The sequence below is a fragment of the Neophocaena asiaeorientalis genome, unplaced genomic scaffold (genome assembly GCF_003031525.2).
Source record: "Neophocaena asiaeorientalis asiaeorientalis breed wild unplaced genomic scaffold, Neophocaena_asiaeorientalis_V1.1 scaffold361, whole genome shotgun sequence".
In the NCBI taxonomy this organism is placed as follows: Eukaryota; Metazoa; Chordata; class Mammalia; order Artiodactyla; family Phocoenidae; genus Neophocaena; species Neophocaena asiaeorientalis.
In genome coordinates, this window is record NW_020175290.1 from 573,080 (window position 1) to 595,163 (window position 22,084).

The 22,084-nt window shown below is 39.1% G+C and overlaps 1 protein-coding gene across 1 annotated transcript in view; it reads right to left on the reverse strand.

Annotated features, from left to right (window-relative positions):
- TMEM47 (transmembrane protein 47) overlaps positions 1 to 8,424 on the reverse strand; it is a 29,996-nt gene extending 21,572 nt beyond the window's left edge. Inside the window, exons 1-2 of the mRNA XM_024765451.1 lie at positions 8,274 to 8,424; positions 7,030 to 7,173 (exon numbers count right to left, since the gene is read on the reverse strand). Coding sequence (XP_024621219.1) covers positions 7,030 to 7,173; positions 8,274 to 8,424 — 295 coding nt within the window. The remainder of the gene's footprint in view (positions 1 to 7,029; positions 7,174 to 8,273) is intronic.
- Between the last annotated feature and the right edge of the window lie 13,660 nt (positions 8,425 to 22,084).

A 22,084-nucleotide genomic window follows, 5' to 3' on the forward strand; every position in this document is an offset into this window, starting at 1 on the left:
AATGATCTAGATATTTTTTTCCTGGTTTTCTGGAAACCATGGATGCTTCATTTTTGTAGGGGTTACTGTTTGTTTAGTTTTGTTTTGTTTTATTAATGGGAGTCTTTGGTGCCAAAGGCAAGACTACAATAGAACAGAAAATTGATGGTCTACTTATGTCTCAAAATCCCAAACAAATATAGGAGCAAAAAAGGGTAAGGAAGGTGTCCTTGTCTAATTTTCAAGGGAGATGATTCAATACTTTAAAAAGACTGGTAAGATTTAACTGTCCATGCCTTTGACACGTGAGGATGAAATTCTGCTTAAGGAAAAATCTGTCTCATAAATAAGTGTATCTTTAAAAAAAAAAAAAAAAAGCCAGAACGTAATAATAAGTGTTTCTTGTTTTTGTTTTAATCTTTATTTATTTTTTGGCTGTGTTGGGAATCCACTGCTGCGTGTGGGCTTTCTCTAGTTGCGGCGAGCGGGGGCTACTCTTCATTGCAGTGCGCGGGCTTCTCATTGTGGTGGCTTCTCTTGTTGTGAAGCATGGGCTCTAGGCGCGCAGGCTTCAGTAGTTGCAGCACACGGGCTCAGTAGTTGTGGCATGTGGGCTCTAGGGCGCATGGGCTTCAGTAGTTTTGGTGCACAGGCTCAGTAATTGTGGCGCATGGGCTTAGTTGCTCCGCAGCATGTGGGATCTTCCCGGACCAGGGAGCGAACCTGTGTCCCCTGCATAGGCAGGCGGATTCTTAACCACTGTGTCACCAGGGACGTCCCCCAGAATGCAGTAATAAGTTGATAGGAAAAATCAGTCTCTTGATAAATAAATGTATCTTTAAAAAAATAAATAAAGTCAGAATGCAGTAATAAGTTGATCCAGTGAAATTTATATGCATATAATCAAGTTAAGAAACTTACATGGCTGGCTTCCACAGACTTTTGGAAGTGTTTTTCAACTTAAAGTCAAGCAGTTGTTTTAAAGAACCCTATCATAGAGAAACTTAAAGAAAAAGAAGTTTTCATTGATTTTTAAGGACTAGCCACGGTAACAATGTAAAATTTGATGATAAAAAACATCTAAAACTTAATGGACTTGTCAACATAAATGAGTCTATTTGAAGACTCTTTAAATTCTATGGGAAATCAAATCTTGGATGATAAATAATCTTCTAAAAAGTAGACAGCTGTTTCACATGCAGTCCTTAACTTCTTCATCGAAAATTCCATACATGATAGTATTCAACAATCCTTCAAATACCAAGAGATAGTTATCTGCAATATTACTGGAAATTCTGAAAACCCACCCTGCAAAAATACTATGGCTAAGTACAATCTCTCTATTGAGTCTTTAATATTCTGTCTTGCCTTATTTTTCTTGTCCATGCAATCAATTTAATCGGGCAGGATTATTTTTTAAAATCTTTTCTACTCCAAATGTGCTGTGATTCTGTGACTCAACATATGGGCAATTATCAAGAGAAGAATCATGTTATTAAAATAATGAAAAAACAAGCAAACAAAAAACATCCCTGCAATTCTCATACCTTTCTAGCACTACAAAACTTGGCTCCTGTATGGAATTGTTACATTTCAGTGTTCATGTACAAACCATCTTGTCAGACTCATACAAAACCTTCTAAGAAAGGCTAAAATTTTATCATGAAGCATGAAGTAGCAAATTAAGAGTTCAGATTCTTAATCAGTTTGATCCTTGATCATTTGAGACTATAATCCAAAAATGACCTAAGGTTGAATATATAGAGAGAAAAACGTTCTCTATTTGTAGACAGGTTAAGTTTTTGAGGTCATTTGATTCCAAATCTAGAGTAATCCCATACAAGTGACTAATCATTAAAGCCATGTGTTGGTTGAGGGCAGTTTTTGCCCCAGCCAAATGTTATTTATACAACTGATTCAAAGTTATTAAATAAAGAAGCTATGTAGTTGTCTTGGTTCTTCAGAGGCAATAAAGAAAGAATGCAGATTTCCGGCTAGACTCCAGTGTCAGACTATATACTTGCACATGTGGCCCAAGAGCATTTCCTATCCTACATGCTCTTCTACAATGTGACCTTGCCACTGCTCCATCAAGAAGTAGAGCCCAATTCTCCTCCCCTGGAATCTGGACTATACATATGGCTCCTCTGTGATTTCCCAGGCTGGTTCAGACAGAGACTGGTTCTCTTTGAACCCTTGCTCTCAGCAAAACTACTCATCCTGTAAGAAAAGAAGTCCAACTATGCTGAGACCACCATGCTAGAAAGGCCAGTCCCAGCTGAGTCCAGCCTCCCAGCCATTCCCAACAATAAGTCAAACCCTGTGAAACCATTTGGAAGAAGATCCTGCAGTTCCAGATGTTCTAGTTTCCAGCCATTCAACTCACCCTCAGCTCCAGCTCCAGACATCCTGGAGCAGAGACAAGCCATCCTCATTATGCCCTATCTGAATTCCTGACCCACAAAAGTCATGAGCATAAAAAAATAACTGTCATTTGACACCACTAACTTTGGGGTTGGTTTGTTTTCCAGCATTAATAACTGGAACACTCTTGGAGAAAACCTGTCCCTACCACTGATTGAGAACTTGGTAAACTTACAAAAATACCTGGTCTCCTCAATAATATATGGAGATAACATTAGCTAAACTGCAAGTTTATTCAACACTGGGAATAATAGAGATGTCTGGCCTGGAGTAGTACTGAATAAAAGGTAGCTATTAGACAATAAATTTGTGATCATGATTTACCAAGAGCACTGTTAAATGCTGGGAAGTACATATCAAAATTTAAATTTGAGACTAACAACACACTTCATCACTCAATGCAAAAAAAGTTTACCACTTAAGGAGGAAAAAGTCCTCAATTATTGAAAAAAATTATCACTTTGGGTTTGCTTCTCTGAATATATAAGGAAGAAATGCAACCCTAATGAGCAGGTATGTTTGCATATTTAATCTTCATGACAAATCATCTGATGACAGTAAGCTGTATGAGGTCATATGATTGGTAAGTGGTCAAGTTCAGGGCAGTTTGAATCCAAAGCCTCATATATTCTTCACAACACTACTCTGCCCTCCTAGAGGATTATGTTATAATATATCAGCGTTCATAAAGAAGTTTACTGTGATATTTAGGTAATATAATCCAGGGACTTATTTTGGAGCACCTAAAATCCTTTTCACTAATATATCCAGCAGTACTTTGCGGTCTCACTAAGTGGGCTTAGTATTAAACAGAAACCTGAAAGTGATTCTTCAAATTTATTCCTGACAGCGGGCAAAATCTATTGCTTGAGATATGCTTTTGTTTGTTTTGGTTTTGTTTTGAAAGGTTTTATGAAAGGCCAGGCTTCTCACATATTCATCAAATCCCTTAGCTGACAAAGATTGATCTAAATGGCTCCCTGGAGATTACAATCATTCTACAAATGTGAACAAAAGAGGAATTATATCTGCCCACAGATTAAAATGTCCTTTGTAAAAATCAATCTGGGGAACTTCAGAGTCTTAGGAGACCTTAAAAGGAAATCATCATCAAGATCTTGAAATGTTATACTGGGTTTTCTCTGGATTATTAATCAAGAAAGTTTTGGTGCTAAGTGCTGCTCTTTGAATAATTTTCCACCAGTCTACGCTGTATAGGTTAAAAAAAATTCCATTTGTTCTACTTCTGTTCTTTCTTAGGAAGCCAGAATAGAGTATAACTGTTGTGACCTCCAGGCTTGCTGAGCTATTTGTAAACATGCATCAATATCAACTCATTTCAAGCAACAAGCTGAACTTTCCCTGGAGTAAATCACATTGCAAAGTTTTCCAATGAAATTACGTTTCCCAATTAAGATATGGATTCAAAATATGCACAGATATACACATCTGAACTCAGAATCACTGTATCTCAGATTTTCTAAGATTTGCAGGTGTTTAGGCAGTTCCGTTTATCTTAAACTACCACCTAAGACAGGTTTTCTTATAATGCCTTTTAAAGTGGATTTTTATATCACAGTTTTTAAAAAATGAGCTACATACAAAGCACTCTTAAAAGAACCCCTTGTCAACTGAAAATAATAATATTCACCTGTTATTAGCCTACAGCGCACTGCCATTTCAAAACTGCCAGTGACTCGTTACAAATGCAGCTATTTTTAGGACAGTGCGCTAATGTTAATATTCCTTGAAAAAGGAACCAACTATTTAATCAAGTATTTTGTGGATGGAAAGCTGGATAAATGCCACTTGTTATATCCCAAAATTGCTCTCAGTAAATTGTGTTCATTTGGCCATCTGCACACCCTTACATTTTGCTTAGTCAGTAAATAACACAGACGTCAAAAAAGCAATCTGATTTATATGAAATAGCTACGTATTTATAAATTTTAAAGAAGTATAAAATTACCCTAGAGGTTATACAGTACGTTTGAAGTCAAGTTTAAGGTGTCAGCTTTCTGTATACACTTGAGTAATCCTATTTGTACTAAGGATTCTCTTATAATTGCTATGGCTGTGAAACCCTATAATTATATTCTAGGAAAAAAGTTATCAAAACTAAATGCGACTAAGCAAAAGTCTAAAACATTACTATCATTTAAAAATAATATTTAAGATGTATTAAAAGGCTGCCAAAATCATCCTTAGAAATTCTGTGGCCAGCAGCCATGTGAGTACCACCTATTCTAAACTTCCTAACAAGCATACTTAATTAATTTATTTTTTTCCTGTTTCCACCGCGAATGACAGTCTATTAGCCATTTTCTCATTTGTCTTTTTGGGAAATTTACAGCTTAAGGATGAATGCCTGGATAGTCCCCCATACACTGAATTGGGACACCAGAGAAAAGCATTACAGTTGACTGACACCCGGATTACTGGTTCGTACTAGAAGTGCTGACGCAACCTACAATACACCAGGACACAAAAGGAATGGTTCTGCTGCTTTTGCTTAAAACCATAAAACAGGTTATAAGCGGCAAACGATGCACATTTGGTACCAAAATTAAAATGCGGCTTTAAAAATAATGGCTGAGGGGAAAGTTTCCCTAGGAACTGGGCCTAAGTAGGACATATTGTCATCGGTAGAAACATTCCTGAAATTTCCCTTCTGTATTTACAAGCTTGCCTCTTCACAGCAGTTTCAATTTTAATTAAGACAAAGGTTTTTAATTAAGCCCTGAAGATGCTGGTAAAGGGCCTTCAGTAAAACTGTCCTTGGTGGTTCCTCCTGAGGTAATTCATTTCGAGACAAAGAAGTGAATCTCTTAAAATCTTCAGAGAAGACATTTCCCTCCCTGCTTTCTGCTATTCAACACAGCAAACAGACTGAGAAAAGCTGCCTGCCCTTTGGAACGGGCAAGGAAAACATTGCTGGTTTCACTTCAAGCTTCCCCCTTGTTTCAGAATACTGGTGCACAGAAGCTTCAAGTGCACCGAACACTGTAAGAAAATAGACTTTGTAAAGTGGGGAGATGAGCGATTTTCCAGATTTTGTTTCCTTTCCTCCTGCATCCTCCCCGTCCACCACCACCTTGGGGAGGAAAAATGAACTGCTACTACATAAAGAAAGTCAATAACTTGTTCCAGATAGCTTCCAACAAAACCATTTCCACCAGCCCAATTTGCTTCTGAAGTATACTTTTTCTAGGATGAAAGCTATTTTATTTTCAGGAACGCAACAAGAAATAAATGCTGCAGTATGAGTTTCAGCAAGAGGGTAGAATAACGGGTTTAGAAGAAAAAATCAGAAGCTGTACCAGCCTCCGATTTTCACCTTGCAGAGTCCTATTACAACTATATTTGCATTAAGCTTGTGTCTCCCTATTTCCTTGCTTAGAGAGGAAAAAAGCAAAGATAAATGGGTATGGAGGCAATGAAGGAAAGATTAGCAAACACTGCAGACGCGCCACAAACTCGAGCTGGCTTCTCCCCATTCCCCACATTCCTGGCCGAGAGAAAAGGATACGGGCCTGAAAAGAAAATGGGAGTTGAAGCTTGTTTCTCCTACCTATCTGAAAAGTCTTTATGCAATCAGGGGGCTATTATTTCAGGAGACAGAGAGAAAGGGGCAAAAGATTCACGTTGCTAAGGAGACGTGCTGGAGCTGGCATTCCTACATAAATTTCCATTTCTATTGGAGAGGGGAAAGAAAGCATATTTTCTCCAAAGTTTATTTGGATCCCCTGGTTACTGAAGAAAGGCATTTTACCAATTTATTTTATATTTAGTTGTAAACAACCAACCCTGAAAGAATTAAAAGACCTAAATGTTGACCTCCCGCTGCCAACCAGTCCCCTCCACAGTAAATTAAGCAACAAAGACGAAATCCTTCAATGGAAATTTTGAGGTAATATCAAAGAAAAAGCCTTTTGTAAACAGACAAATTTATGGAAGAAACTAAACCAAGTGCACTAATTTCTTTTATAACAAGAAACCAAAGACAAAAGCAAATCTGATTTTTGTGGCTCTTTGTCCTATTTCAACTTGCCTGGAACTTGACACGTTTCCAGTAAGGCTTTATAAATAGTCCCAGAGAAGACAGGGAACTGTCACGAAGGAATTTAATGAGTTTCTCAGGGGTGCGCGTTTAAGTGTATAAAATCACAGCCTGGTCTTCTGCCTTTTATTCCCCTTTCTCTGCACTGACACCAGCAGCTGAAGAATCAAGATTAGCGAGGAATAGGGGTTGGCAGCAAGAAATCGGAAGTTGTCAGATTTCTGCTAAGGGCGTACACATTGGGAGGGCAGGGGAAGGCAACCGGGGCTCAAGGAGAGAGTAAAGCGGTAAAGGCCCTCCGTGACTACCTAATTCTCCGTCGTCCACCCCATCCCTTTGCTGTTTCCAGGGCTGGCTGAATAAGCCACAACTTTCCAGGCATCTGTGAGTACCTCATGCAGAAGAGCAAAAAAGATCTGGAGGACTGAAGAGGCATCTGGAGTGGGAAAGAAAGAAGAGCAACTCTCAACCAAGGACGGTGTCACCAAAAAAGGCAAGGAAATTAAAGCCTGTCCCTCTCCCAACTCTTCACATCGCTCAAAAATTTAAGGAACTAAAATCCAAACCGAAACTCACGGGAAAACCCAGGTAAAGTGGAGTAGAACAGGCAGAAACGGGGGCACTCAGAGGTAAACTCAGGCACAATTCTCTGGGCTCGCCTCCTTTCGCGCCCCCTAGGAAGGGCGGCGTGAAACGAAAGAACGCAGGAGCTAAAATGGGAATGAGAGCTCCCACAAAATGTGATGTAAACCGTACTTGCTTCCCCGCTGCTGTGTTCTTTGTACGTTATTTAAAACCTTTATTCATTCGGCTTTACATTATGCCAAGTGGGATCTGAATCCCTCCATTGCATTAACCTTTTCCTGTGCCCCGAAGACCTAGCCCAGGGCCTGGCATAGGAAAAGTGGCATATCTTTAAGTAATGAATCTACGCATATTTACTGTGTGCTTGGGGCTAAGGATTCAGCCCAGTTCGACCTTGTCTCTGTTTTTAAGGAGACGCTCTATTTTTTCCCCCTGTACATGAGGAATAAACTCCCATTGAAACTGAATTTGCAATTTGTAACTGACTATAGTTCAGCTTGTGATTGGTAGGTTATCTGTCTCCTGTATCTCTGACTACTTGCCCTTTTTCCTATAAAAGAAAGAACTTATTGATAGTTCATTGGGGGTAGGGGTGTTCCCAGATCTTTCACTGTCTGAAAAAGTTGGGAAGAAACCCGAAAATAGTGGTTAAGATCTGAAGAATGGAAGAAATGCCTTCTCTCTTTTAATGAAACACCATCCTCAACGCTGCAGGAGTTCATACTTTTTGCGGATAACAGTTTTTTTTCTTCTAATCACCTTTCCATAGAGCTGACTACATTTTGACTGAAGCAACATTTTGAATGCAAGAAACAGTTGAGTTAGTGTCAAATGACGAGAATAAGAACCAACTCAATGTGAAATAAAAACCCATTTTTTTCTTACATTTGTTCCCCTACCTCTCCATCGTGATATTTACCGCACTTAACAAAGAATGCTAGAGCACTCTGAGCTCCGGAACCTCTAACTTCCAACAGGATTCTTGGCCTCCCAACCTTCCAAGGAGAAAGAAGCTTACATGCTTATCCTTGAAAACAGTTCCTAATGGAACACTGCAAAGTTATAAACCAGGACGATTAATAGGGAGGACCAGGCTTGGGATATCTTTCTTTTACCTGGATATATGTTCATGGATTTATAAGGTACATTTGAAAATAATTTTTAAGAATATTTCTTGACTATGCCCTCAAAGTTATCTTTTTGTTCTCCAAGTTCTATCACTTGCCCTTTAATAAGTTCCAGTCCCAGTCTGCCAGTATTTTCTTTATCTTGGTTCCATCTAGTTTGGGCTTCCTTCCTCCTCCGGCCCCACCCTCCCCTTGCTTCATTTTTCCGGCTTGTACTAAACTGCTTACTTGAACAACTCCATCCTTCATTGTACCACCTATAAAATTGTCTCTGTACTGTCTCAAAAATTAGAAAAATAAGGCATTTTTAACAACAAAAAAGCCAAATTCTCCTAAAATACTCCATTCCTCTTTTAATATGTCTAGAATTTGCACAGCATAATACAGATCACCAATCCTTAATCCTCATTTTAAAAATACAAAAAGCTCTCAAGACAGAAGGGTTTTTATTTTTTCCTTTTCATAAGTTTGTAGCAAACTCATTTGGTAAAAACAAACAAATAAAAAAACAAAAAACAATTACAAACTGATGTGAGGCTATGTATGGTTTTGGTTTATCCCACTTAGTGTGAAAAAATATGGAGCCACAAACCCTGTTGGGTGTTGTCTAATTTACAACATATGAACCATAGCATCATTCAACAATCTGAAAAAGTTCCTCAATACAGCTGGCCCCAGAGGTTTCATATAAGGGATAGTGGACCTGCATTTACTCTAAAAAGGGAAACGGTGGAGCAGAGATTCATAGTTAATATTGAATGAAAACCTACCAAAAAACAAAAAAGGTATCTGGCTGGAAGTAGGATGGGAGGTGACAGCTAAGGTGTGTGTGTGTGTGTGTGTGTGTGTGTGTGTGTGTGTGTGTGTGTGTGTGTGGGGGGGGGGAAGAAACAAAAAATGAAAAAAACCAACATATGTGTGGATATATAAGGTGAAGATCTGGAAGACTGCCAAAATGAGTGTGTGTGTGTGTGTGTGTGTGTGTGTGTGTGTGTGTGTGTGTGTGGAGGAGGGGAGTAGAAACAAGAATTGAAAAAGACCCATATCTGAGGGACTTCCCTGGTGGTCCAGTGGTTAAGACTCCGCACCTGAATGCAAGGGGCCCAGGTTGGTTCCCTGGTCAGGGAACTAGATTCCGCATGCCTCAACGAAGATCCCACACACGGCAGTGAAGATCCTGCATGCCACAACTAAGACCAGCGCAGCCAAATAAATTAAAAAAAAACAACCCATAACTGAGAAATGATATGGGCCTACATTGAACTGTGAAGAAAGAGTCCCTTGCTTAGGCAAATTTACTAGAGATCTCTTAGAAGTGGTGACTTTTTGGCCCTTCATTATGGTGCCACACAAAAGCCAGACACCTCCTCTTTCACCTGAACCTAGCCTGGGCACCATATCACCATGGTCGCCCCTCTCCCTAGACCTCAGGGAGGCAAAGGCTAAGGGCCCAAATTCTATCCCATGGTATAGGAGCTCCATGAGAATTAGTCATAGAACTCTGACGTGGAACTCTGCCTGAGTTGTATAATCAGGGAAAGGCAGGAAGGAGTCATTCCCAGACTCTGAAGTAAAGGAAGAGATCTGCCTCAGGCTTGCATTCGTCAGGCCAGAAAAACAGGGCAGCAATGTGAGAGGTGAAGTCAGATGGAAGAGACTGGGAAGTTCATTCAGAAAAGTAGGGAAGTGTCATGGTGGGAGGTAGAGGATATGGAAGAGATGGGGGGGTGAGGAGGGAGCACGTTCCAGACTTTGAATGTGTCTTGAGAGAATAAAGAGGAGTAAATGTCACATTGTCTGCTCACAGCCTGTTAGCAAGGGCACCATCTCTACATTTGCTTAGCAGTTGAAAGGTACAACTACTAAGGTTCAGTCCTTTGGGATCACTCAGAAGGGATGTAATCAGTTAGGAAGGGAGAAATGATGTACTGTTTTCAGGAATCATCCCAGAAAATCTCATACACTGTTCAAGTCACCAAACTTGTCACTGTCACAGCAGCCTCTGGTCAATGTCAATCCTGTGCCCCTTCTTTAGGTAGGCAGTGGGGAGGTGTCATCCAGTTTTTCTGAATCCAGGTCACTATGCATATAAAGTAAGCTTTATCCATCAGGGACAGGGCAATTTGGCTCTGCAATTTTAAGTCATGCTTCTCTTTCCAGCTGCTGGAAAGGTCTTCCTAGAGCAGGCACTAGTTTGCTATAGAGAGGAAGAAACAGAATGGAGGAGAAAATTATGAAGCAACCGTTAAAAGATTAGAAATATCCACCAGCTGTTTGTCCAGTGTAACAGATAATAATGTTAGCAAAATACTTTAGAAATTAGAAACAAAGACTACTTCAGTGGTTTACTCTCTTTACTATAATTCCATTCTCGAGGTCCATGCTAGAAGGATTCTGATGTGAGTGAAACCACGATACAGTAAGTCCTGCCTGCTATTTATGATAATTAATAAGGTCCAAGAGAGTTCCAGATTATGGTGTGTTCTGTATTGCATTATTGAGATTTCTTCTGTTGTCACAAAATTCTTGGCTTAGAGTTATCACAAATAATTGTGACTAATAATTACAACTTCTGCTCTTTTAAGAAAAGAATATTGATGAAAATGAAGAATTCCACATCCAAATAACTATATTCAATCATTTTCTAATGTCTTTTATGATTTAAAAATGTATAATATTGAATCTGTTAGATTTAAGTCAATAAGAGCACATCCATTGTTTCACATTATGTGTGAGTTTTGACTTCAAGTTACTTCTTATTTCATAATAGTGCCTATGACCATAATAATTTACTTGCCCACAGAGAAAGGAAATAAATCATGAAAGGGAAAACACAAGAGGCCACTGGAGTTGAAGGATGATTAGTTTTAAAGTAAATATGTTTATTGTAATGAAAGAAGTGTGTCAGATGCCCGGGAACTAGAAATACAGGGAAAATCAGAATATTCCCAGTGGGATTAATTCTAAATGCCTCTTCCATCTCTTTTTCAAGCTTCTATTTTCTTAACAAAATCAATTATGGCACAAGTTTTATTCCACTTTTATATTTTATTTGTATTCACTTAGAGCTTTGTGGAGAAATGACCAAGTAAGTATAAGCACTTCTTGTACTTCATGACTGCATTTTTTTTTCTTTTTTTATGGTACGCGGGCCTCTCACTGTTGTGGTCTCTCCCATTGTGGCGGAGCACAGGCTCCGGACGCGCAGGCTCAGCGGCCATGGCTCACGGGCCCAGTCGCTCCGTGGTATGTGGGATCTTCCTGGACCGGGGCACGAACTCGTGTCCCCCGCATCGGCAGGCGGACTCTCAACCACTGCGCCACCAGGGAAGCCCCATGACTGCATTTTTAAAAAACATTTTATTGGAGTATATGCCTGCATTTTTAAACTTCTGGTTTCTTTGTTTCTACAACTATAAATTGAAACTTTCAGTTACCCTGAAGCAAATGCATGCCTACCCACATATTCTCATCCTAGTGGCATTTCAGTTATCCTTGGCCATCATCATCAGGATACATCATTTCTACATCTCTCCTGGTGTGCCCCACGCTTGAGGACTAAATCAAAATTGGAACAATGGAAGCCTCAAAAATAAAGGGGCAGGATGACCAGGTCTAGATTTTGCTTGGTGAAGCTCGAAGGGGACTAGTGTTGAATCATGACTTGGGTTTGACTTAAACACAAGTCAAGGGAAGTTAGAGTAGAGATGGATCATCATCATTAGGAATCATCATGGGAAGTTGTTCACATTTTCCATTGCTCTCTTTGGAACCCATTAGCTAAGCTTTCTCTGTGACTTTAGATTTCAGTTTAAAGCCATCTTTGTGCACTTCTTGCTGGGTTTTCAGAGAACTTTTACTCTTGGACATTTAAATGAAGACACCTGTGACTTGATGGAAAAATTCTAAGTGCCTGCTTAGAACCTCCCCTCCCAAATTAGACTGCAAGAGTGTCAGTTTTTCATCTCAAAAATAGTTTCATCCATGATGGTTGGCACTGTTTTATCCTCTCCCATGTGTTTATTTTTTGTAACATAGATGGTCTTAAAATTGTTGTAACTGGAAGCCCTTACAAGCACTCTCCTAATAGGGACTCTGTAGTGTAAGAAAGTTCTCTTTCATTAGAAAGTGTGGATCCCTTCTCTGTTTTGTGGCCTGAAGCCCTCACTCACACTCACAATGGAAAAAAAATTAACCCCAATTCATACATCTCAAGTATAGCAATGGCTCAAAGTTAATTGAAGGAAAGGCTGAAATTAAAAAAGGATTAAGTAGAAAGGAGGGAACCTGGAGCAACTTATATTCACACTTCCAAGTAGAAGAAAGCAGCTAAGCGATTTCTCTCTGGAATTTCCAAAAGGTGGTCTTAAATGTCAGCAATGCTGGGGGATTGAGGCTAGTGGAAAAAAGATCCTCTTAGGAATTGTATTCCAGTATAACTCTCAGCTCTAGATTTCACCTTTTAAAATTTGTCGGTAAAGTTAGTGAGTACTGCATGATTCATCAGTAGTTTGTCACAATTCAAAATGTCAGTTCATTCAGGTCCAAACAGATATTGGTAGAAATATCAGAACAATATGAAGATCAGAGCTTTTTGTCATTCCCTGAATCATTTTTTTCAACTTTACCTGTTTCACATTTTCCCCTCTTTCCTTTCAGGCTTTCTGGTCTTTGGTAAACAAGAATGGGGATTGTTTTATTCAGCCAGACCAATGTTAAGATAATCACTCTGGAACCTACTGAGTATATGGATTTGGGCTTGCCATTAACGTCAGATCCCTTCTTTATAAAATAGGGTGATACCTATGTCATCGAGTTGTTGTGAGGATTGATGAGGTAATCTATATAATGTGTAATGTCTGGCATATGGTAAGCACTAATCATAATTATTATATTAGCATAAGCCAGATGTCAGCTAAGGCCTTCTTGTCCCTAGGAGATTTAGGGAAACTTTGTTTAACTCTATAATCCTTCAGAATCCAAAATCCTTTCCCAAATCCTTGCTGCTTCTGTTCTTCTCTGTATCTGGTTCTGCATCTAGTCAAATGCTCAATTCTACCCCTAACCAACCTAGGTGCAAATGTCAGCCCTCACCAAATTTCCAGGAAAAACACATCAAGTAGCACCGTATAGTTTTGAATTTATGAAACTTTTCTGATGACTTAAGGAGTCATGAGGGAAGGGTGCTACACTGCAAAGAGGAAAGACTTCCACATCTTGCTTGTCTCATCAGAGCCCGCATCTGTCCTCTCTTCTCTCACTGTCAGTCCCAACCCTTCCTTCTCTATCCATCTGCTCATTCCTATGGCTCTAAATCCTTGCCCCTCGAACTGTGGTCCACAGATGCCAGCAGTACTGGAGTCACCTGAGAATTTGCTAGAAATGCAGATTCCTGACCTCTCCCTGGACTAACTGAGTCAGAATCTGTAGTTTAGTGGGATCCATAGTGATCAGTGTACAAATTAAAGTTTGGGAAGCGCCTGATCTACATCATCTTCTCAGGTCTCTCAGGGCTCAACCTCTACTGCAGGTAGCTGCATGAAAGCAGCTGCTAAGAGAATTTTTAAAAATCACCATTTTCTTCCTTACTCTTCAATGCATTATGTGGTGACCAGGAGAATGGAGTTTCTTTCATGTCCACTTCTCAGCAGGCTCCAATTGTCACTGATTTTGATCCCACTGGCAATGATTACTCCATAAGGGTCATCAGGGTTTTCTTGATTCAATAGTTCTAAACCACCTTTTTTTGTTGTTTTTTCACCTGCTTCTGAGAGCTGTCATTCTCAGTGTAGTCCCAAGAGTCTGAAGATGTGTTAACTGACTGATGAAGACAAATGATGATGCTTCTTCAAGTGCACATTAAAAAGCAACTTTTAAGACTGAGGAACACTAAGAGTGACCCCTGGCTTTTTCTGAATTCATTTTGAGACATTTATTGCAACTTCACAGCACATAAATAAACTACTAAGGATCAAGAAGTAAAAGGCAAAAGTTCAATTAGCCTAGTCATCTGAAAGAGCATCGTAGAACAAAGTACAGCAGGACACTGATAAAGACCATCAAATACAGAGAGTCACAGGCCTGGAAATGATATGTGTAGGTAAAGTAAGAGGATGAAGCTGCATTGTTGTGCTTTCAAACTCAGGCCACTTTGACATTTGATCTCCAGACTCTTTCTAAATTCCTTATCTTTAGCCAACCCAGTTATTAGATTTGGGAAACTCACATATACTATTCTTAATTGATGAACTGACAAACAAAAAATGGTGTGCCAGTGAACAGTGTTGAGAACATAAGCAGCCTGTGGAGGCGAGAGTAAGCTAAAGATGTCATTTGGGAAAGTTTATCCAGGGGACATGATGTGTGGAGTGAATGGATACAGGATTTTTCAGTATGATGAAGAGAAAACTAAAGTGAAAGACAAATGAAATTTACTTTAAAAATTATAAAAGCTCAATTATATATAAATAGTTGGCAGGTCAGGGGAAAATATAGAAGATAAATAAAAGTTATTGATTATTAGAGTTGACAATTGAGACTGAAGGACAGGCTAGTAACCCTTGTAGGGACCAATTTTTCATAGCTGGCATAGAATTGGGGTGAATGATGCCACCATTCTGTGTTTTGACACCATCACCCTACAGTGAACTAAGTGAAGCTGTGATTTCTGATAACCCTTTATTATTTCTTGACAAGATATCACCAATTTTGATAAAGCAAGACAGATAAAGCAGATTCTTAAACACATTCACAGAAGTACATTTTTCTAATATATTCTATTCAATATCTTTTGCAATTTTTCTCAACATGTTTTGAAACTTTTTACCAATTCACTGTCACTTTCATATCAATTTCTGGACATTTCTTTGGTCATACATTTTAATACTTTGTGTGTGTCCAGGAGGGAGACCACATATTTTGTGTGTGTTTTTGTGCTTTGGGTTTTTTAATCTTTTTTAACATATTTTTTCATTGACTGAATTAGTGTGTGCTGCTGTTTCTCAGGCCTTTCCTGGAGTACATTTCTCTCTTAGAAACAGGCTTCTTTTTAGGAGAAAACCCAAATCTGGTTTTCATTCTTTGCGCAAGTGTCTGAGTACAGGGTCAAATAATGTAAGAAAAAGTAAATACATTAAAGTTGTTCTTTGGAGTCAGCAAAACTAAAATAGAAATTCTTTTAAAGGGTGTGATTTTAAATATTGATAGACTTGCTGCAAAATCCCTTCAGTTACGCCATGCTTCTTAATTCTACTTTCATTTATCATATTCTTTTAAACTCATGGTGTTTTCCCGATGTTTTTTGCTGTTTACTCCCTTTCCCTAAGTCCAGTGAGAAAAACGGAGAGAGTGGTTAAAACAGTCAAAAGCCATTTCTAAAGTATATGTACATGATTTACCTTTTCCCATTTTAAAAATCTTATCTCTTTTTATTTCTTTTTCTGCTGTTGTCATATTTAGTCTCTCACATGATCCACGTTCTGGCTTATTATTTTTTTTAATAAGCAAGCAGTAAATCAAATTGAAACACACACACACACACAGAGCACCACACAGCACACACAGCCCATACTCAATTATTTGTATGACATCAAATACTGGTGAATATCCTTGTCTCTCCCCTGGAAATATGTAGAACCTTCTTTCCCTGATGTACAGTCAAATTTCACTTGGGTGTGAGCAATTTCCCCAAACTGAAAACTGTCTGTGTATTTTGGGATAATATTCCTACTGCTGTTTTACTGAATATGGGGCTGGTTTTGCCATTACCAAGCCAGATCCATTCCAATCAACATGTCATCAAACCAAAATTTAGTACACAAGGTCTGACCAACTAAGTGTTCTAAAGGAACAACAAGGCAAAATATTAAAAATCAAGAGTGCCCTGCAAAATCCAGACATAGGATTGCTGAATCTATAGTGCAAAACGTTCACTCTGTCTTTGATCCCTGCTCTCAGCCAGACTTCTTCACTATTGGAGTGGCTTTTTCACCACTCCATTTTCCCTTCACTCTTTCAAATGGTTTTCCAACTATGTCCAAGTTTCTCATCATATCTGCTAATGCTGCAATGTTTGGTCTTGTAATGGGTTTCTTGCCTTCCCATTATCCCTTCTGGGTAGTATCAGAACAAATGTTAAGATAGTAAATTGTGTACATAAACGAGGATAGTGTTGGTGGTAATCATTAATGGTGCTTTAAATGGAAAGAGATCAGAAATAGAGAAATTTCTCTAGATTTAGTTAGAGTTGACTATACTTTCAATAATTTATTTGACAACGACTCCATAAGAAGAAAAAGTTTGGAAAAGCATTGTATAGAAAAACATGCAAGGCCTGTTTGGAAACAACCAAGGTATGTGATACTAAAGAGTGAAGAGTTAAAAATGATTCCACAATTTAAGTCTGTTTGAAAAAAATATGATTCAAAAGGCAACTTACAGAAAGTAGATTAGTGGTTGCCAGGGGCTGGGAGGAAGGCCGGCATGGGGAGTTACTGTTTAATGGATTTAGAGTTTCAGTTTTACAAGAGTTCTGGAGATTGATAGTGGTGATGGTAGCACATCATTATGAATGAATTTAATTCCACTGAACCATACACTTATAAATGGTTAAAATGGTAAATTTTATGTTATGTGTATTTTACCACTATAAAAACATTGGAAGGAATAAAAGGCAACAATTTTTTTCTTTCCTCCAACGTCCCTTTAAACATTTTTAGTGCCGAGTAATCTTCCTCCACTCTTTGTTGAAAACTCTTATAGAGCTCATAGGTGTCTGTTCACTTTCATGTAATAACGAGTCCCATGTCAGTTTAGGTGGCAAATATAATTTTGATTCAGCAATTAGAATGTCCAGCTGTGGGACTTCCCTGGTGATCCAGTGGTTAAGACTCCCAGTGCACGGTGCATGGGTTTGATCCCTGGTTGGGGAACTAAGATCCCGCATGCAGCACAGTGTGGCCTAAAAATAAGAATGTCCAGCTGCAATATATTAATCAAAGCTCCAAACTTCATTTAGCATTAATTCTTTGTAGGTTGGACGTATAAAGCCACTCTTTTTATAAAGGGGTGCTGCTTCTATTCTAGGTCTCTTTTTATGTTGCTGATCAGGCTGAGGGGTTCAAGAGATGGAACTGATCCTACTCTTTTCTTTGTAAACTCAGTAATTGGAAGAGGGAGTCTCTGTCACCTTCACTCTGGCATGTCAATAACTTTTCTATTTGGTATCTCATCTAAATTTGAGGGAAGGCGAGTTCCATTATAAGACTCTGTTATGATGTGCTGTCAAGTTTGGCTAGAAGGTTGGGAAAGAGAGAAAATACTCTGGGCATCACTCAGATGACTGGTCAAGGACTGTCAGAGACTTAAAAGTTGTGACACATGAGTATTAATAACCTAGTGTGTGAGAAATGTAAGTAGCTCTAAATCAGATTTCATTGCACATCATTTTATTAATATTATTATTAATTATAATTTTTGAGCACCTATCAAATTCTAGCATTTTCTAGGTGCTTTACCCATGCTTTTTAAATTTCTTAAATGAATACAGCCACACAGAGAGGAAGGTGCCAGTGCTGCTTTTCGGGTGAGGTAATTGAGTTGCGTAAAGTTTGAGTTACTTACCTAAGGCCATGCAGTTAAGTAGTAAAGCTGAAATTTTTCTCTTCTGTCATCTGAAATTGATAGAACATCAAGATCACTGCATTATTCCTAACTAATGTTTTTTTACAAGGAGGCCTAAAGCTATGTTATACTGAAGGAACAAGAGTTGACAAGCACTGCTAATTGCCTTTTGTTCTATTCCTGCTAGTAGACTTCCACTCAGGACTGACACCCCCTCCCCCCCCCCCCCCGCCCCATCCTTTTTCTTGCTCTGGCATTGCTAGTCGCCTTTATCTCCACCTTGAATTTTAGTCTTTCAGACTAAGCAGTATTTATAAAAATCACACACCAAGGTCACTTTGTGCAAAGCATGATCTGAATACTAATACAGACCAAAAATTTGTAAGACTACTGTGTTAACCGGGGATGAGTGATGTCATCTTAAGTGAAAGATATTATATAGGGACCCAGTATGTCCTAGTTCAGATATCTTTTGTACTGTCATACTTTATATGTCTTTTTTGTTTTGTTTTGTTTTGTTTTTGTTTTGTTTTGTTTTGTTTTGTTTTGCGGTACGCGGGCCTCTAACTGTTGTGACCTCTCCCGTTGCGGAGCACAGGCTCCGGACGCGCAGGCTCAGCGGCCATGGCTCACGGGCCCAGCCGCTCCGCGGCATGTGGGATCTTCCCGGACCGGGGCACGAACCCGCGTCCCCCGCATCGGCAGGCGGACTCTCAACCACTGCGCCACCAGGGAAGCCCTTTTTTGTTTTTTGGTCACACCCTGCACAGCTTGTGGGATCTTGTTCTCTGACCAGGGATCAAACCCTGGCCCTCCGCTGTGAAAGCACTGAGTCCTAACCACTGGAACACCAGGGAATTTCCTGTATGTCATTTTAATGTATCATGATCTCATGTAAGAAACCTATTTCTATACAACCAACTAACTAACCAAATTAACTAACACTCTCCACTGTCTGGGTAAAGCAGGCCAACGGATGCCCAGGGCATACTCAAGACTCAGGGCTACTAGGCTAATCTATTGTAGCCCCACTCACTGTGGAGATGAGTGTTTACTAGGAATTATGTGTTTGTTATGATACCTGTTTATGGTGCTTGCCCATGTTTTAGTAATTGTCAAATTAACTGTGGGAGAAGCAATGGTGAAAAGTTCGAAATAATTACACAAAAATCTAGCTGCAGTCCAACCCTGGAATAAGTCCTAAGTGTCTAAGTTCTCTCTGTACTTAAAATAAAAGCAAAAACAAAACCCAGATAAGCATTTATTTATGAAAGATGTTAGGAGACTTCTAATAAGGAGTCACTCAAAGGAAATGTCTTGAACCTATATCACTATATTCATAAATAGGTGCTCCTTTATGAGGAGGTACCATTCTACGTGGAAGAACAAGGGCTGAGAATGTGAGTGCAACATTAAAAATACATACACATGTGTACACACATACATACACACAGAATGATAAAGTTAGAACCATAGACCAGGATACTCCTTTGTCCCACAAAGGATCCAAACTACCAAAGGCCTCACCTCAGCAGTGGACAAGGAACCATCAGACCTCAGACAACCAAAGTCTAGCTGTGACTCCATATGACAACACCATGGTATTAGAACCAGACTCTCTAGCCTTCTGTGTGCATAGATTCTGGAAGAAGAATTGACCAAGTAAATTTCTTTTCCTTGGTTAATGCAAGCTAAAGCCCTCAAAAAGGAAAAATTGGACATACTACTAGTAAGAACATGTGAGGTTTTAAGCAATCAATTTGAAAAATAAAAGAGATATGACCTTGTTTACATCCCAACCTATTGAAAAAGGTCATCAACATTAAACCCCATTTTAGGAAAAATTGTTAGATTGAATATAAAATGATCTAGTTATCTTTTCAAAACAAGAAATACATTTTTTTAATATCCACTTATTTCCAAATGTAAAAAGCTACAGATTTAGAGAAATTCTGATTTGTACAAAAAAGAATTATAATCTCCGCATTTAATTTAAAGTTATTTTCTTGCTTTTGTTTCATCCAATAATTTCACTTAGAGGTACATATCCTAGAAAAATTCTTTACAGCTTTAGTATTAACTTTATTGTTTTGATATTGCAGTTGGACCAATATTTGCACTCAGCTCCATCCAGGCTAGTTGTTTTTTGCATCACAAAAATGATGTGAATATACAGTTAAAAGAGCTAAGCTAAAGCCGGTACATATACCCCTTTCTCCCTCATGAAAGAGCAGGGCAGGTTCTGGCCCTGGGCTGGAGCATTACTTGTTCATGGGCCATGCAAGGAATGCAGATAAAGGATTAATATATGAACCTGCATCCTGGGGAGAAGCCAGGTAGACCACATAAACAGATTTTCAACCCTAAAAGTGCCAGACCAAGAAGTAAAATCCAGGGATGTGGCAGCCAGTGGAACTGAGGGAATAAGATGGTATTTAGGAGGTTCACAATGGAGAGAGGAGAGGTGCAAGGCATCCAAGGCCTCTCACTGTTTAGGAGGGAGCTTTCACAGGCTCTCCCATGGCCTGAAGGCCGTGGGTTATTTCTCAGCTAAAATCCTATTTTTCAGTTTCCACTGGGCTTGTGTATACTGTTTTAACTTTGTGAAGACACTACTGAGCGTGGGTGAGGCGGTGATGGGTATTGGAGCACAGTGTAGTTAGGTCCCTAGAAGGGGTTATGTCCAAATGACCATAAATATTGTTAATGATTTCCTCTACTCTAGAGAAGCAAGTCTATATCTGACCGAGTCTACCTCTGAGCAAACCGCCAACCTAAAGCTGTTTTTCTTCACAACCACATTTTTTATTATGAAATACAGCATATTTACAAAAGGGAGGTATATCAATTTAACCAATAAGAAATTAATGAGTGCTTATTAACCATATTAGAATAGAATATTAGCAGCTCAGAGCCCCATGTATGTGCCTCACTGATCTCCCCATCCTTTCTTCAACCTAGATATGCACATGGTCTAAAAATTTCTATTATTTATTCTCTTGCTTTTACTTTATACTTTTACCCCATAAGCAATTTAGTATTTAGCTTTATCACATTTAGTGCTATATGAATAAAATCCTATAGCATGTCTTTTTCTGTGACTTTTTTGAACTTCATAAACACCAATGCATGCAGCTACTATACTTTCATTTTTTTCTCTTGCATAATGTTCCACTGCATATGTATACAATGAATGAATATTTGTTTGTTCTTCTGTGGAAGACCATTTGGACTGATTCATATGCCTTTAAGAACAGTGCTGCTCAAAATATTCTGGAAGCATTGCTTAAGGCCTATGTGCAAGTGTTACGTGCTATGGAGTGGAATTGTGGGTCATCAAGTATGCACTTGTTTACCGTTATTGGATTTATACTTCCACCAGCAGTGCATTAATGTCTGCATTAAAAACCGGACATGATCACCAGTTGGCCTGCAAGCTGGACCCGGTTAATGAAAGGCTCCTCACCCACCCCCCTGTCCTTGGAATTACACCCACCATTCCCACACTAGGAGCTGTTCCAAGGACGCAGCCTTGAGAGAGTGATACGTTGTTGAGACCATCTGGATGGTATATGTGACTAAACCCTGTTAAGGCTTCTATATAGACTTTTAAGGTTCTGGTGGTTGGGTGCAGAGATCTGCTCATCTTGCATCCACCCAAGACAAGCCACCTAACAATATGGAGTGGTCAACCCCTTTGGTCTCCCGTTGGCCCTTTGTGTACAGGGGCCAGTTTGCAAACTGAAAATGAAATATATTTTCTGTTGCTCCATCTCTTCATGAACATTTGAAATTTCTGAAGAGTTCTAGGAAAAACATCTCAAAACTGTTCAGCTGTGGGGAGAAGGAGGGAAGCACTGATTGATACTTTTTTTTTTTTTTACCCTGTTGTCCAAGATGGGACATTGGGTGTTACCTACTCTGTATTTTTAAGTTTTGCATGCATAAGTGCAAGTGGGCTCATGCAGGTAACCCTGGCCAGCATGGGTTCCAGGAAGGGAGAGGTAGAGGATGCAGCCCCAGGAGAGGGAGCTCCTGAAAGTAACTGTTAAACAAGTCATTAAAGGCAGCATGGAAGTGGTTGCTGCAGCAGGAGATAAAATAAGAGTTAACACACAAGAAGTTTTATAATTTTTGTCAGTTTTCATTTTTGTAGATGTCCTTTATCAAGTTAATAGTTCCTTTTCTAGTTTTGTCAGCTTTTTCAAGTAAAATATACATAAAGTAAATTCACCAATTTTAAGTGTGCAATTTAATGATTTTTTAAATTAATTTTTTATTGAAGTAA